Source organism: Cucurbita moschata, unplaced genomic scaffold (genome assembly GCF_002738365.1).
Source record: "Cucurbita moschata cultivar Rifu unplaced genomic scaffold, Cmos_1.0 Cmo_Scf00007, whole genome shotgun sequence".
Classification (NCBI taxonomy): Eukaryota; Viridiplantae; Streptophyta; class Magnoliopsida; order Cucurbitales; family Cucurbitaceae; genus Cucurbita; species Cucurbita moschata.
In genome coordinates this window covers 5,340,656-5,357,937 of record NW_019268523.1, presented here as the reverse complement: position 1 = coordinate 5,357,937, position 17,282 = coordinate 5,340,656, and the positions used below count along the sequence as shown (strand labels likewise).

At 37.1% G+C, this 17,282-nt stretch overlaps 1 protein-coding gene across 2 annotated transcripts; it reads left to right on the top strand.

Moving 5' to 3' along the window:
• The first annotated feature begins 2,198 nt into the window (after nt 1-2,198).
• LOC111444998 (eukaryotic translation initiation factor 5B-like) lies at nt 2,199-7,891 on the top strand. 2 transcript variants are annotated; one of them, XM_023083168.1, is made up of 3 exons: nt 2,199-2,543; nt 2,725-3,939; nt 6,709-7,891. In XM_023083168.1, the coding sequence occupies exons 1-3, from the start codon at nt 2,268-2,270 to the stop codon at nt 7,771-7,773; spliced, it is 2,556 nt and encodes an 851-aa protein (XP_022938936.1). In that variant the 5' UTR covers nt 2,199-2,267; the 3' UTR covers nt 7,774-7,891. The 2 variants fall into 2 exon arrangements, with proteins under 2 accessions (XP_022938936.1, XP_022938937.1); XM_023083169.1 differs by having other exon boundaries at nt 2,460-2,543; nt 2,687-3,939.
• The last annotated feature ends 9,391 nt before the right edge of the window (nt 7,892-17,282 follow it).

Below are 17,282 nucleotides of genomic sequence, written 5' to 3'. Positions count from 1 at the left end.
CCAGACTTGAATTGGAGATCTTCGGTAATATAAATATCTAACGAGCATGTGTTACTAAATAAGACTAGACTTGTGTCAGAAAAGATGTTAAGATGAGATCTAGAGGGACCTCATGCATATGGTGTGTACATAAGCATAGGGATATTTCCCTAGAGATGATGAGTGCGAAGCTATGATGATGAGGGTGTTCCCAGGAAGTATGACACTAGTATTATAATATATCACTAGTCCATAGGGTCAAATGTATGAGTCATTATATATTTCCTATTTCAAGAAAAAATGATTTAGATATTTTAAAAATAAAAATACCTAAAATAAAAATACTTAAATAGTTGAGGTATTTTAGGAATAAATATACTCCATTATTTTATGAAAAAGATTGAGATATTTTTAGGGAAGAGGGTGGAAAATGTTTAAGAATTAAATTACTCCACCCTACCTAGTTTTTCATCCCAAGAAATACCGAACACATAGTAGGATTCTAGAGAGTGTCTTGTAATCTCTTCTCGATTGGTCTTTAATAGAGTGTGCGAGTGTTTCCACATATCGTTGTGTTGTGTTCAACAATATGGTATCAGAGCAAGGTTGGTTTAGGATGTTTGATCTCTTGGAATTCTTAGTATGCTTTGTGATTGCAGCTCTGTCTGATCTTCCACATCTAAAACGATTTCTTGAGCTTATTATTGAGTGAGTTTCTTTGTGTTGTGAGTAGTCCGTTAGTATGCTCTGTGGTTGCAGCTCTATTTGATCTTCCACATCTGAGTCGATTTCTTGAAATTATTATTGAGTGAGTTTCTTTGTGTCGCGAGTAGTACGTGACTCTATAAGTTTTGTGTCAAAAAGGCTTGTTTGGTATTATTGAAGTATTGCAAACACAATGTGTGATTTCCAAATAGTTGGAGAAATCAAGAAACTCAACAACAACTACAACACGTGGACAACATGCATGATGTTCTATTTACAAGTACATGATCTTTGAGAGATAATTGGCAGGAGTGAAACTTCAATGTTTTCCTTGAAGACAACAATCGAAGAATAGATGTTAGAGCATATTTGGGAAGAAGCATGAGATACGTTCGTGATGTTGTTCTCAAAGAAGAACGATACGAGACTACAACTTCTAGAGAACGAACTATTATCAATTTTACAACATCACATGACGATTGCTCAGTATTTCTACAAAGTCAAGTATTTCCACAAAGTCAAGTTGCTCTACTGAGAGATTCATTTTGACTTCAATCACCGATTTACAATGTCGATTATTCTCAAGAGTAAGCTTAATACTCTAAATTAATTGAGGAGAAATGTTAATGAAGGGAAGCAAATCGATAGTTAAATTTATAATCTACATTTCCTATTTAAATAAATTCTAAATAGATTTTTGAAAGAACTGAGATTTTAGAAAATTAAAATCCTTCTTTATTTTAGTTTAAAAAATGAAAAAGAAAAAACAAATCCTAACATATTATACATTAAAAAAAAAAAACAACAAAGGTAAAAACTATTATAAATAAATAAAATACTAAATCTAAAAATGGCATATATATATATATTTGGACATTCTATATTAAAATAGAAATTCACAAATACATTCACACGTAACCTAAAATAATAAATAAATAAATAAAATTTTCTGTTACGACAAATAATGAGGAAGATCAAATCCATGTATATGAGAAAAGCATAACTTGGAGGCCAAGTTAAAAACAAAAAACCATTTGAATTTTGATTATTTTTAAAAAAAATATTTTTTTCCTAAATTGTAAAAAAATACTCCTAAATTTTCTCTATCATTTTAAAAATATTAGATATATATATATATATAAATTAAAAAAATACAACATTACTCTGATAATAATGTGGGACGATGATAATAAATAATTATAACATTTGCGTGAATTAATTATAAATTATTACATTTTTAAATTTTGGTTAAATAATGTCTAATAAATTTATTTTTTAAAAAATAATTGATTTACTAAATAAAATTTAATGTTTCTTTACTCACAAACTTTTTAATTTTTGTTAAGTAATTTGGAACAAAATATTAATAATTTTTTTTCTTTTTTTTTTCTTTCTAGAGTTTATGGTTATTATTAAAAAATTTAAAAAATTAAGGATATTTTAAAGAATATTTTTTTATTAATTTAACCTAAATTTTATTTTGAATTGAGTGGGACTTGCCAAAAATAAAATTGGAATTCAAAGATCATATATGAATACAGCGTTTGCGTCTCCAACGAGAACGACAATGCATCACCGCCAATATGGAGAACTCCCAACCCCATCTTTCTACCATTCCCACGCCACCGGAAAATTCCCCGCCTCCATCCTCTGTAACGCCGCATTCCGATCACCGATATTCACTCATTGCTGGAAGGTTCAGAGACGCCCTATTCTCCGCCGCCGCCGCCAAATATGCGACCAATGGCAGCGCCCACTCCTTGCCCTTCCCCTCCGAGCAGTTCAAGTCCGTTATCGAGTGCTGTCTTCATCAGAATTTCCCTTCCTTTCGCACTCCCACTCATCTTCCATATGCCTCGGTAACTTTCTTTCTCGTTGCTCGTCCTTTCTGTCGATTAAGATTTTGAGGTTATCTGTTCCTTTGAGTTTTATTTATTTATTTATTTATTTCTGTAATTGATATTGTGAGGAAATTTTTTGTGCATTGTGGTTGCAATTGAAGCGATGGTTGTTGATGAATTGATATCTTTGGGAATGTAGATGATACAGAAGGCAATAGCTGAAATGGGAGAGGAAGATGGGTTGAGTGAGGAATTAATATCGGAGTTTATTGTGAATGAGTATAAGGATTTACCATGGGCTCACCCCGCATTTTTGCGTCGCCATTTGGGGAAGCTTTGTGAAAGTGGGGAGCTAGTGAAATCCAAATGTGGGAAGTATAACTTTAAGGTGGAGGGTAAGGAAGTAAAGAGGAAGAAGCGGAGGAGGAAGTCAGCAGGAAGGAGTCGTCGCCGAGAAGTGGAGAGTGATGATGAGATAGAAGAGGATTTTAATAGGATAAAGCGATCAAAGAAACTGAACATAAGAGGACCCCATGCGGAGGCGGTAGTAACAAGTAAAGGGTCTAAAGAACAAAATAATTCATTGAGAGAAGTAATTATTGGGGCTGAAGATGGAGATCACGCACATAGAGGCGAAGTTGTGCTGGATGAACTTGAAGAAGTTCAAGAAGATGAAATGATTGACAAGCATCATAGAGAGGAAATCAAGTATAAATATGGGGCTAATGATTTTAATCTGCCAAAGAAATCACGGAATCTGGTGATTATAGGTCTTCATGCTCCAGTAGCTATTAAGGAGATTGGAAAACAAAGTCGTTCATTGGGGGGAAAAGTTCATGAAGCTGAAGAAGGAGATCATGCGAAAGGAGGCCAAATTCAAGTGCTTGGTGATGTTAAAGAAGTTCAGGCAGATGTAATGATTGACCAACCTTGTGAAAAAGAAGTCAAGAGTAGACATGTTATTCAAGATATTGATGAGAAAAGGCAATCACAGACCGTGACAGCTGCAAATCTCGGTGTACAGGAGGCACTAGCAATGACAGGGATTGAAGCAAAATGTGGTTCGTCGAGGGAAGAAATTGGTGGACTTATGGAAATTAGAAAAGTTGAAATGATTAATGATCCTCATGACGTGGAAGCTAAGAGTACAGATAGGGCTGAAGATTTTGGAGAGATAAAACAATCACAGGATCTAATGGTTGTTGGACTTCATGCAAAAAAAGCACTACCAACTAAAGGGACTGAAGACCAATGTAGTTCGTTAAGAAAAAATGTCGATGGGGCTGAAGGAGACTGTGAACAAGCAGGTCAAACTGAAGTGCTAGGTACATTCAAAGGAGCTCAAGAAGTTGAAATGATCGACGAGCATCATGAAGAGGAAAGACAAGGAGAAATGATGGAAGAACCAAAAGAGGTACTGCATATTACTCCACCTTAGGCTGCCTTGCGTGCTATCTATTTTGTTTCTTGCTTGTAGTATATGCATACAATAAAATATATCACATGGATAGCATTTGAGTGAAAAAATAGTCAAAAGATCACACAATAAAACATATCTTATAGATTGGCATATCTCAAAGGGTTAATATTAAAGCTCCAAGAGCAATCAATAGATAATCTTGAAAGGTCTTAAATCACCTATCAGTCCAAAAAACTTAAAGCTGATGGGTTATATCAATACTTCCACACTTTTCCTCATTTATGGGCTTAGAAATTTGAACAAGGCCTAATAAGTGCAAATCATACTAATTGGGGAGAAATAGCATTACAAAGGTTTGAACACAAAATCTCCTACTCTAATACCATGTTAAATCACCATTGAACTCAAAAACTTAAGCTATTGGGTTACGGTTAATTTAATTTTATCAATGTACTCCACAAAAGGAGATATGTTAAATTTTTGTATGTTGGTTGGCATCACATCACAGTGTGTATTGTGTATGTTCCCATTACATTCATTACACTAGTGATTGTGTAAGGTTCTTGGAGGAAAAACTCAGAAGAGGAGAGAATAAATCCGGAGGCTTTAGTCTTCCTCATTTCTTTCTTCACACTCTTCATTGTACGCTTCTATTCTGAGAGGTTAGGATTCCTAGTTTAGTGATAGAACTCAGCTGGATTATTTATATTGAAGATGGATTTAAGTACTCTGGCTTTTTCTGTAAGCCACTGGAAGAAATGAGCTTCAAGTTACTCATCCTAAACATTTGAGGGAGACATAAGGATAGATTGAAAATGACAGAAGTTCAAGCCCTGCAGCACTCTGAGGGGGGAAACACCTAGCTTGGATTTTGCTTTTGACGACAATCCTAAGTGTTCTAAGTTTCTGTAGTCTACCAACCATAGATAGAACTTTACTTTCGTTGCGCACAAGGGGGAGCTTGACTTTTATGGCAATAGAAATGAGCTTCAACACAGAAAATTTACAAGAAACAACTCAGCTGAAACGGCAGAGTGTCCAATAATAAGTGGCTCAATAAGTAAGTTAGGAAACATATATTTCATTGATGATATGAAATATTACGAAAGAAGTATCTTATAATAGGATGCCTCTCAAAGAGAGAGGAGGGAGGAAAAAGAAACTCTAACTGTAAGTCGGTTACAAAAAAACTCCTCCATTTGGTTAAAAGAGAAGAAAACAATAGCTGTCAGAGGGGAGGGAAAACATTTACATCAAGTACGGGACAAGTAAGATAGGTTCTCAAAAATAGTGTCAAAAGGCTTCTCATTATCCTTGAAAATTCCGTTGCTTCATTCCTTCCATGGTAGCCAAAGAGTCTTTTATAAAATTGGACTAAAGGAGCTTCTCTTCATGCAATGACTGATGTTAACCCTGCTAATAGGCTCACTAAAAGTTTACCATTAATTCAATTTGATCTTTGTTTGTACTAGCAGTATAAAGATACTAGATGATTTGATTGTTTGAGATCTAAGACCCCATTTACTTCAGAATAGAATATTCATTTCTATTTTAATTCTTGATTGTCTAAACAATAGGAAGGACCTTCTGATTCAGATTCCAAATAGCTCATATTGAACAACAAAGAAATATCATTCACATTCCAATGGATTTTCATTCTGATTCTTAGCAAGTTGATTTGTAGTAAGTAAATGAGGCCTAAGTATTTTTTATTATTATTAATGTATTGTTCTTTTTTCTGTTGAGAACAAGAATCAACTTCAAGGATCAAATTGACACAAAGTTTAATGTTCAGGGACTAAAATTGTAATGTAACTATTTGTTAATTATGAAGACCAAGTCAATCTATAACTGTGTCCCATGTCAAGATGGGGATGGAACCTTAGAGTCAGAGCTAAAGCCACCATTCCAATATCTGATCGTGTTCCAAGATATTTATATAACTAATCTTCTCAGTAATTCAGTTCTTCTCCAGCTTCCTTGATAATTCATTCTAAGGGGCGAGTCTTTTAGTAACTAAGTTGAGATATGGCCATCCATGAGATATATTTTATTGTTTCTTGATATTAACCTTGTGCCTATCCGTAAGATATATTTTAACACATGCTATCTATCATATTACTCCATTTCATTTCAAGATTATCATAAGATATATTTTACTGCTCTAGCTAAATTATTCCAGCTTATGGGACTCCTATTGGGAAACACAAAAAATAATCAGATATTTCTTTTTCCATTCAATATAAAATAACTGTTGAAATTATACATTTTTGCATCTCTTTATCTTCTTTAGCTACTTTTTTCCTCACCCACTGCTTGTGGAGGTGGTGTCCTGCTGTTGTTGGCAGCTGGCTCTGAAAGAAAGGAAGACATAGGATTTCATCAGTGTTTGTTTGGAGATGAGGTAGAAGAATTCTCCTTTATGTTGTAGAGAGAGTCGTGGGTGGAGGCTAGAGGGATAGATTTGCTGATGATCTGTTGTCAAGGAGAGAAGCTTTGATATTTCAAAATATTAAGTGTAGTTGCGTGAAAACTAATATTGAGTCAACTTAGGAAGGTGTTTTAAGTTTCATTTCCATCGCCTGAGAAAGCGCAAGTTTCATTTCCACCGTCAGAAGGTGTTAATTACAGGCTTACATTACACTACATTCTCCGTAGTTGTAGACATTTTTTTCTATAACAATATTTTCTATGGAGTTGGCTTTTAAATTTTTTAATCTGATTTTAGCATTCATGTTGATCAAATTTCTGATTATAATGTAGAGAGCATCCAAGGTATCAAACGAAGAAGAGGGTCCTGGTGAAGAAGCCACTTTGGATTTCTTTGATGCTATGCCTAACGATGACGATGCTAAAGAAAATGGAGTGATGGATGCTCAAGGTTGCCAGAAGTTACAAGAGGAAAATGAAGATTTGGAGTTCTTTGATGCGAAGTCTGACCATGGAGACAATGAGGCGAATGAAATAACCGGTGCTCAAACTTCCAAGGGGAAGGTACTTGGCGAAGTTGGCAATAAACAAAATAGTCTGGAAGAACAACGAATATCCAAGGTGAGCGATGATCAAACTGGAATAAGCAAGGGCTGTGAGGCTGAGAACCCTCAACTATCCAATAAGCATCCTCGAGTTAGATGGCCTTCTGAAATAACTGGAACTTGGAGAACTAGTATAGCAGCATCCCCACCTCTTGAGCATCAGACCATGGCGCCAAAGCATTCAGAGCAAGCGGTGCGTGGTACATCTGAGGCAGACAAAAATGAATATTCTGAGGCATTATTGACTAAAGATGTTATTTGTAGTCCTAAGAGTCAACCAAGGGGGCACCGTGGGCGAGGGAGGCCTCATAAGTTGAAAATTCAAGAAACTTTTGCGACTTCATTATCTTCGCCTGCTGGAGATTGTGACCAGCAATTTCTGGAATCAAATGTGGAGGACAGAGAGACATCTGGCCCAGATATGTGCAAAGACACTCATCATATTGATCAGCAGCAACTCAAGCTGCCAAGAGGAAGGGGCAGAGGTAGAGGTCGGGGAAGGCCTCGAATAATGAGACAAGACTGGATTTCGGTGCCAGAGACGTTCTCACCTTCCCAGCATTTGCATCAGCCATCTCCTGCAAAGAGAGGCCGTGGTAGGCCTCCCAAACAAAAATTTGATGAAGATACTGTATCAAAGGACATCTTGACTTTAGAGAATGACCAGCAAGAACGAAAGGGTCGTGGTTGTGGTCGTGGTCGTGGTCGGGGTCGGGGCCGTGGCCGTGGCGGTGAAAGACCTTCCAGAGGAAGAAAGAGGGAGAAGGAATCATTTGATACGTTCAATTGCTAAGTATATTAACAGTATTTAGGAAAATTTAACATCTGATTTTGTTGCTTGTTTCACCGCGCGAGTTTGCCACTTTCCTTTTACCTTCACACCTTTATAAAATTTAAAATTCCCTCTGTAATTCATGAAGTCAGTTGTTTTTCAAGTCATGCAACTGCAGGTATTACAACGGGGAATAATAGGAGCAGGAAGTTGCACGAAGTGATGGTTGCTCTTGCACACAGGAAGATCTTCCCTGCATCATCACTCGCAGCTTCTCCATCCAACCTCATGTCTATCCTTGTGATCAGAGACACCGCCGCCCTGGCTCATGCACATTTGGATCAAGCTTCTTTCATGTCCCAATGTGTATAAAGGTAAGAACCTTACCTAAAAAAAAAAAAAGTTTACTTAAAAAAAAATGAAAATAGTTATCAAATAAATGCAAAAAGTTTTCATTTTCTATTAATGTTATTTTAATGGTTGTTTTAGTTCTTATTTACGTATTCTTATTAAATAGATAGTTCGACCTTGGATTCAATCTAGTTCGCTGATAATGCTATTAGGATATCAAAGAGGATAGAGTGGTGGAGACTTTGGTGACACCATTCATACTACTAACAACTTGGTGAATTACCTTAGTCAGATGACGTGGGTGGAGGCCTACTAGGTTTCTAAGGCGCCTAAGTGACTTGAAAGGGGACTCTCAACTCTGATGTACTTTGTACTAACTCCTCGAATCTTTCTTAGTTTGGGAGTTAGGGTCTAGACCCTCTAATCACCGCTCACGATCCTAAGGTGCTTAGTCTTCAAGAAGTGTACTGACTTAGGTCATCATTCAGTTAGTCTATCTCTAGGGCCCTAGTCTGATCTCGTTGCCAGTATCTCGCTTTATAGTAATAACACACAATCAATCATCTGGAGATAGCATACAATTTTCATGTAGCCGAACAAGCTAAAAAAGAAGATAACATTCATCAACTACTCGGAGCGTAGATCACAAAATCCCTTCATTTTTTATAGTACAGTGGAAAACATGAAAACAACATCCAATTTAATCTGTAATTACTACATCATGCATATTTTCATATATATCTACTCGTTTAATTCTCTAAATTTATTAGTATACATGTTTGTCCTAGCGACTCCTACAAGTACTAATCGAGAAAAAATCGATTGGTTGCTTACCTTGATGGCGTGTGCCTTTTTTTAGCTTCATTTCCCACTATATATGAGCCCAAAGTTTTTAAAACTCCTATTGTCGCCCTAATTCACATTGAAGTAAGGTCAGTATCAAAATTCTCACGACGAGTGTCCCCATTAGGCGTTAGACACGTTGTTCCACCCTTCGTGCAACACGTGTCCATTGTTCAACTGGACACACTCGCTGCCCCATTACCCGACACGTGTCCATTCTCTTTGCTCCGCCAGCTCATATAATTGCACTATGCTTGTATTGCTCTCCCACAACCCCGTTTTCACGGTTTAGGCTGCTCCCATTTCGCTCGCCGCTACTACGGGAATAGCTTTTGCTTTCTTTTCCTCTGACTACTAAGATGTTTCAGTTTGCCAGGTTGTCTCTTGCCTGCCCATGGATTCAGCAGCAGTTTGAAAGGTTGACCTATTCGGGAATCTCCGGGGAGAACCAAGAACGGAGAGCTTTCCCCCCTTTTCCGCCCGCCTCTTTGGTCTCTTGACTTTCTTTTTCTTTTTCAATCAATTCATTCTGTAAAAGGGTGAAGGAGAATGAATCGGGAAGGGGCGAAGACAGACAAACACTTTACCGAGTCATAGAGGTTCATTCAGGGGCGAGGTTACGGGTCCGGTGGTTCTTCTTGTTTTGATTGCTTTCAAATTCAAATGGCTTTGGACAGATTCTTGCATTAGTTTTTTTCGCTTCTTACTAATTTCTTTAGAATTTCGTAACTTTTTGTGTGTAACTCAATTCAACTGAGTTCTTTCATCAAAGTGGTAGAGTTTTAGTCCAACTTTCTAATAAAATTATTTTAATATACTTGTTTGATTATTGATAAATTAGGATGAACCAAGTGCATTCTCCAATGTCCTATGAGCATCTCTGGTGTAGATTTCGGCCAAATTCTGACTCAAAATTGTCGTTTGGAGCGAATTTGGTTTTCATCCTCTTCATTTCCTTCAAAACCCTAACCTTTCTTTTTCTTTCCTATTCCTTTTTTTCTTCTTTCCTCAAGTTTGTTTCAGCCTCTCGGATACCCTCGTCACGTAAGGGAGGTCAAAATACCCTCGGATTGATTTTGACTGAATTTCTCACTATTTTTTCAAAAAATTTCTTAGCATACCTATCATATTTAGGTATTACAAGAGTATTTCAAAAAATATCTTTAAACTTTCTAAAAAAGTTTTAAAATATCCTTCCGTATATAAGCTGAATGGTTAGCAGTACTTCTCATAAATGCCATGAACTCCTAGAAGCAGAAATAATGCCCTTAAACTTCTAGAAAAAAAAATTCAAAAAATTCTTATCATTGGTATATGGTAGAAACAGTTTATCTGCCCTCCATTTACAAGGCAGACATATAGATCTGTTATAAAAGTCATTATCACCCATGCAAATCAAAACACGAATCCTCACATGTAACACTCGAAACCAACAGATACAGAAATTTTCTTTTAATCACCTTTTAATTTCGAGCTTCTGTTAGGATTTGGAGGAAAGGAAGACGAAGGAGAAGAATACAAGCCAAAGGCCGATGACTAGAGACCGCTTTGGTCATGAAACCTTCACCAAATCGTTCGTTGGATTAAGGGGAAGTACTCGGGGCGTTTGGATTGATCGATTTTGCCAAAAATGGTTCAAGAACTAAAGGTAAGTCTATAGATACTTGGCCTTGGGTTGTCTTTGAAGTTCATGTGTTTTGGAGGTGTTCAAGGGATGATTCTTGAGCTGGTTCTTCCGAGAGTAGAACTTCAAAAGTTTTTGGTTGGACTTGGCTAAGAATCACATTGGAATCAAAGTTGTCGAAGGTCTCGAATTGGGTAAGAACGCTTATTTTTTAGAAATTCAAACGCAATTATTAAGGTCTGTGTTTAACAGAAATTTCTTTAAAAATTAAGTTTAGATAGCTACATTAGAGGACTACATTTCTCGTGAAGAAAATATTTTGTTTTAGATTAAGGATCGTGAGTTATGAAAATACAAATAAATAGATTTGGTAATTGAAAATTTGGAAGTTTTGCACAGAAGAGAGGAAGATTGGTCACGCGTTGAACGACGAATGGCAGAGTGCATTAGGACGTCGTTGGAACACATGTCGACTGAGTTGTGGAGCAACGTATTACACGTGGCGACATGTCTACGAGTCAACCTGATCCAAATCTGATTCAAGAATCCACATGCAAACCATATCGATACCCGATCCAAACAACCATCACTAAGCTCATATGTGAAATATAACTCTTAAAACATGCCGCTACCGCCACTAGGCACATGTCATCATACTTGTTTGGCCTTAGTCGGTGTTTCCTTAAGTTCACGTTTGCTAAACTTTCGTTCCTCCAAGCTGCTCCAAATGTTGTCGGAGATCATTTCCTATTTTAGGTCGTTCATCGTCTTTCATTAGTACTTTATAATTCTAGTGTAAACCCAACTTAAATTTGTGAAATAAGGCGTTATAAAGACCTTGATTACCTTATTTAGGGTCAAAATCAGCTAAAAAATGGTGAAAAAACAAAAAAAAAAAAAAGTAAGGATCGGTGTTAAAATTGTTAGACCGGACCGATTGAGCCATTTTTTAGTCGAAGGACTGCATGGAGCAAAGCCGAGCTGAGTCGTCTAAGCCGAGTGATTCTTTTTGCTACAGATCAACACGTGGCGAAATATAAGAGGAACACGTCGTGGCATATTTCTCGGGTTGAGGCGCGGGTTCGGGTCAGATGAAGCGGGCGCGTGGGCGCAGTTGCTGCAGGCGTGGGCTGAAACGGCTACTGGGCTGCTGCAGGTGGATTAGGCCGACGTGGTTAATGGGCCAAGTTGCTGCAGGTTGCTAGGCTGAATGGGTAGCTGGGCTGGAATGACTCTCGGGCTAGAAGCGTCGCGGGTTGGATCAAGGCTGACAGATATAAACTGGTGGGCTGCGGGCGTTCGTTCGGTGCAGGTGGGTCCGACCCAGATCCGGATCAGGCAGATTCATCTTCTTCGCCCGACTTCCTGTGTTTTTCGATTTTATTTCTCTCTCCTCTGTATGTCGTTTCCAACGCTGTTTCTGTCATTTTCTTCCTCTACCACTCTGTCAGCCTATCTTCTTCTCTTCCACAGATTTTTGTGGCTCGTTGATGTTAGGTTATGGAGCCTGCAACTTATTTAGAGCTTAATTAACGGTTATACATAGTAAAGCTATATTTGATAAATGAATATAAAGTAAAATGACAGAGTAAATATCTAAGTATATGTATAGTAAAAAATTATATCGAGTGTGTGCGTTGTTGAGCGACCCTAACAACTGGTATCAGAGCTAAGCGGAAGTCACCACGATCTGTGAAGATGGAAAGTTCAAATATTGGAATTGAGAAGTTTGATGGATCCGATTTCGGTTTTTGGAAGAGGCAGATTGAAGATTATCTATACCAGAAAGATCTTCACGAACCCCTGTTGGGGGTAAAGCCGGATACCATGACCATGGAGCAGTGGAAGCTTAAGGATCGACAAGCCTTAGGGCTGATCCAGTTGACGCTATCCAGAAATATGGTGTTTAACATCATCAAGGAGAAGACAGCGTTAGATCTGTTGAAGGCACTGTTGAATATGTACGAAAAACCGTCGGCTATGAACAAGGTGTATTTGATGCGGAGATTGTTCAATCTACAGATGTCTGAAGGTGGATATGTTGTTGATCATATAAATGAATTCAATATGTTCGTAAGTCAACTGAGTTCGGTGGAAATTAATTTCGAGGATGAAATTAAAGCGTTGATTTTGATGTCATCTTTACCCGAGTCGTGGGATACTGTTGTTGCCGCAATCAGAAGTTCCCGAGGATCTAATAAACTGCAGTTTGATGAAATTCGAGATGTAGTTCTCAGCGAAAGTATTTGCAAACGAGAAACTGGAAATTCATCTGGTAGTGCTCTTAGTGTTGGCCAACGGGGAGGAAGTAAACCGAAGGGCCCAAACAAAGGGCGATCAATATCAAAGAGCCGAGAAAAATCTTCAAATAGACCAAATGTAACGTGTTGGAATTGTGGAGAAAAAGGTTACTTTCGAACAGATTGCACAAGACCAAAGAGGAACCAGAATCACAAATCTAAAGATGATGATTCTATCAATTCAGCAAAAGACATTGGGGATGCTCTAATCCTTAGCGTGGACAATTCGATTGAATCCTGAATTTTGGAATCTGGTGCATCTTTTCATTCGTCTCCATATAAAGAGTTGTTCCGAAATTTCAAGTGTAGAAATTTCGAGAAGGTGTATCTTGCCGACAACAAAGATTTGGAGATTAAAGAAAAATGAGATGTCTGCATAAAAGCTCCGGCAGGAAATCAAGTGGACATTAAAGGATGTCAGATTCTCAAGAAGAATCTGATCTCTATTGGTCAGTTGGACAGCACAGGTTATGCAACAAAGTCAGGGAAGAGTTCGTGGAAGATTCTGAAGGGTGCTACGGTGGTAGCACGTGGCTCAAAATCTGGAACCTTATACATCATTGCAGGGTGTATGAACATATCTACTGTTGCTGAGAGTGAACATACCAGATGTGAAGCAAGGTTCCAAGATCACGAAGCAAGCGGGAGTTGAGCTTGAGTTGCAGGAAAATTCATCTAGTGATGTTGTAGCAAATACTCATGAAACTCCTGAGACTACAGCTGAGGAACCAGATGTGGAGCAAGGTTCTAAGACAACAAAGCAAATGGGAGTTGAGGTTGAGTTGCGGAAAAAATCACCTAGTGATGTTGTAGCAAATACTCAAGAAACTCCTGAGACTGTTGCAGAGGAACCAGCAGTAGAGCAAGTGACATCTGAACCGGTGTGAGAAAATCGTCTAGTACTATCAGAGTACCAGATATGTATGTACCTTCATTACACTATATGCTGCTGATGAAAGAGAACCAGAGCCCTTTGATGAGGCCCTACAGTTGGAGGATACAACCAAGTGGGAGCAAGTCATGGATGATGGGACATCTAGGCTTCAAAAATGCGTTGTACTGAGGCTGAGTACGTGGCAATAGCTAAAGCTGAAAAGAAGACAATATGAATGACTGACTATCTGGAAGAATTGGGCAAGAAGTAGCATGAAAAGATTCTTTATAGAGATAGTCAGAGTGTCATACAGTTGGTGAAGGAACCCGGTCTATCATTTAAAAAGAAAACACAGAAGACGATACTATTTCACTTACAGGTTAGTGAAAGATGGTGATGTGTTTAGAGAAGATAGAGGGTGCAAAGAATCCAATAAACATGTTGACTGTGTTGACGTTAGAATATTGAGGCTGTGCAAAGCCTCAATTGGTTTGGTGCCATGAAGATGCTCATGGTCGTTTGAGAATGAAATTCTTAGTTGACTAGATTAGTATCCAAGTGGGAGAATGGAAAGCTTATGGAGCCTGCTGCTTATTTATAGCTTAGTCAACGATTATACCCTAAATTGGGTAGATGATATAAAGTAAAATGTCATAAATAGTAAATAGCTATGTATAGTAAAAAGCTATATATATATATATGATAAAGCTATATAGGGTAGATAGTTATATTTGGTAAAGGTATATATATATAGTAAGCTAAATCATATATATATCCACTCAGACAGCCTTGAAAATGTACTTTCAATATTTTCGGTACTCTCATACTTTACCTCCTTGTACTCATCAATATAAATCCTTTAGCCAAAGTTCTCCTTGCATTTTCTCTATCCTGTTCTTTGTGTTCATCTAGATCGAGTGTATGCATTGTTGTGCGATCCTAATAGTTAACACCTATAACAACAAATCCATGAGATTCTAAAAACCGAAACTCATATCTTGTTTTCGATGAAAATGAACGTTGATAAGACGCGAAACGTACCTCTTGTGTACGTGCTGAGATTCTAAAAACCGAAACTCATATCTTGTTTTCGATGAAAATGAACGTTAATAAGACATGAAACGTACCTCTTGTGTACGTGCAGTTGTCGACAATGTCTTTCATGGCATAGGTGGTCGTTCTAGGTGTCGGGTGCGTCAGTTTAGTCTCGCCGAAAAATGTTTTCAAAATCCCTCTCTACCTCGTGTTTTCCCTCTTTATTCTCTGTTGTAGATGTTCGTGGGGAGTCTGGCTAAACGTTATGTTGTCAAGAGAGTCGTGGGGCGTGCGTTTGCTTCTTCAGAGCGTTGCCCGAGAACGGCTCATTTTGAAATTTAACAATGGGGTCATCCTCTCATTGGCATTTAACAATGGAGTCATACCCTCTCACTAACTCAAGAAAGATTTGGTTTATGTTAGGACTATAGAAATGAGTTAAAGCTGATTAATTCAAAAGTATAATTAATTAATTTAGTATTATTTTGAACTTTTGGTAGATTAATAACCTATGAGAATCCATTTAGTTGAAATGAAAATTTTAAATATTTGAGAAAATATATTTAATTTAAAAAGCTCATTTAATATGTAGAATACAAAGAAAAAAATATATATTTAATTTGAAGTATGAAACTAATATTTAATAAATTAGATACAAATTAGATAGAAATAGAGGAAAAATATATTTAATTTGAAATAGGTTAATATTAAATATAATATATATTTATTGTATTTGATATATTAAATTTAAGTAAAAATCATATTCAAATTAATTAAATATATATTAAAATATATTATGAGATTGGAATATAATTGTAACGACCCATATCTACAGCTGGCAGATATTATTCTCTTTGGACTTTTCCTTTCGGGCTCCTCTCAAGGCTTTAAAACGCGTCTATTAAGGAAAAGTTTCCATACCCTTGTAAAGGGTGGTTTGTTCTCCTCCCCCTTTAATCGATGTGAGACCACCACCAAATCCACCGGTCCAGCATCCTTACTGGCACATCGCCTCATATCTACCCCCTTCGAGAAACAGTGAGAATGTTAGCACATCGTCGAGTGTTTAGCCCTGATACCATTGGTTGGGAGGAGAACAAACCACCCTTTATATGTGGAAACTTTTTTCTAGCAGACGGGTTTTAAAGCCTCGAGGGGAAGCCGAAAGGGAAAGCCCAAAGAGGACAATATCGGGTAGTGGTGGATTTGGGTTCGTTACCATAATTTAAATAAAATATTATATGGTATTAAATATTCAAATTTATTATTCGGTAAAAATTATATGCATTAAAAATTTAAATTTATTATTTGATAAAACTTGTAAATAGGATTTTTTTTTTTTAAATCCAAATGGATTTCAACAGTTTCACTAAATGAAACATCCAACTCTTAAATGGTTCCTTTTTCATTGGTCTTTGGTTCCTACCAACTGTTTGGGATACTCTCACTAAATTAGAGGCTCGATCTAATCCTTCAAATTGAAGCACTTTATCATGTTGGGACCAAGGTAGGACCTCTCGATCTCTATCTAGATAAGATTTTAATGGATAGGAGCGTTAATCGAAGTATACCTCTAGAATTGTTTGAACTGCCCTCGTTATTTAATAGTGAAGAGGTGGGTGGACAGCGAGTCATGATTGCCAATGAGCTTGTCAATAAAGGCATGCACAAGATCCTAAAACAAGCCAAAGACACCCTTGCTCTTGCTTGCGATACCATGTTCTAGCTGCCCAGTAGGTAGACATGGAAGGCTCCACATTATATCACCTCAAGTATGTCATGCTATCGTGGGAATTCACAGTCAAGTTGTAGGTCATGACATGCTCGATTTTATTCATGCTGCCGTCGTATTCTTCGATCTCTCTGAGCTTGAACTTCTAATTTAACCTAACAAATAAAAGTAAATTTTTTTATTTATTTGGAAGTTACTAAACTCATCGGTTCTTTTGGATAAGATTTGTATAAGCGTAAAAAAATTAGGCGAAAGACTATTAAACCATCTCTTGCCTAAAAGAGTAACTCATCACATATGAAAACAAGATAATCTTAAGATTCTCCTAATTAACTAGAAAATGAGAGGTTTTAAACACCTTGTTTTCTAATCCGTCAATCTCAATGTGTTTGATTAAGCAAGGGGTTCAATTTCTAATCTTGCTGACTATCACAAAAGTTAATGCTATTAAGACTTTTACATTAGATGAGGACATTTTGTCCTACTAAATAATAATNTGTGACCCTCGATCAAAATTATGTCGAAACAAGTAAAAGAGGCAAAGGAACACCTTGAGGGGCTCTATCTTTTGAAGCGAAGAAAGCTTAAGCACTTAGCTTTAAAATTCTATTTATTAGGGTGAAAAATCGTACATCTTAAGGAGTATTTACCGTAGAGGAAACACTAACTATGTTCTTAAACTTTTTCCTCACACTAAGAACTAGTAACGATCTTCCTAACTAAAGCATAAAACTTGGTCACCAACCACAAAATTTATTGGAAAGATGGTTG

Coding starts and splice junctions, on each gene's coding strand:
- LOC111444998 (XM_023083168.1), top strand. CDS start 2,268: ATGGAGAACTCCCAACCCCATCTTTCTACCATTCCCACGCCACCGGAA. Junction 2,544..2,724: donor CTCATCTTCCATATGCCTCG/GTAACTTTCTTT, acceptor TTGGGAATGTAG/ATGATACAGAAGGCAATAGC. Junction 3,940..6,708: donor TGATGGAAGAACCAAAAGAG/GTACTGCATATT, acceptor ATTATAATGTAG/AGAGCATCCAAGGTATCAAA.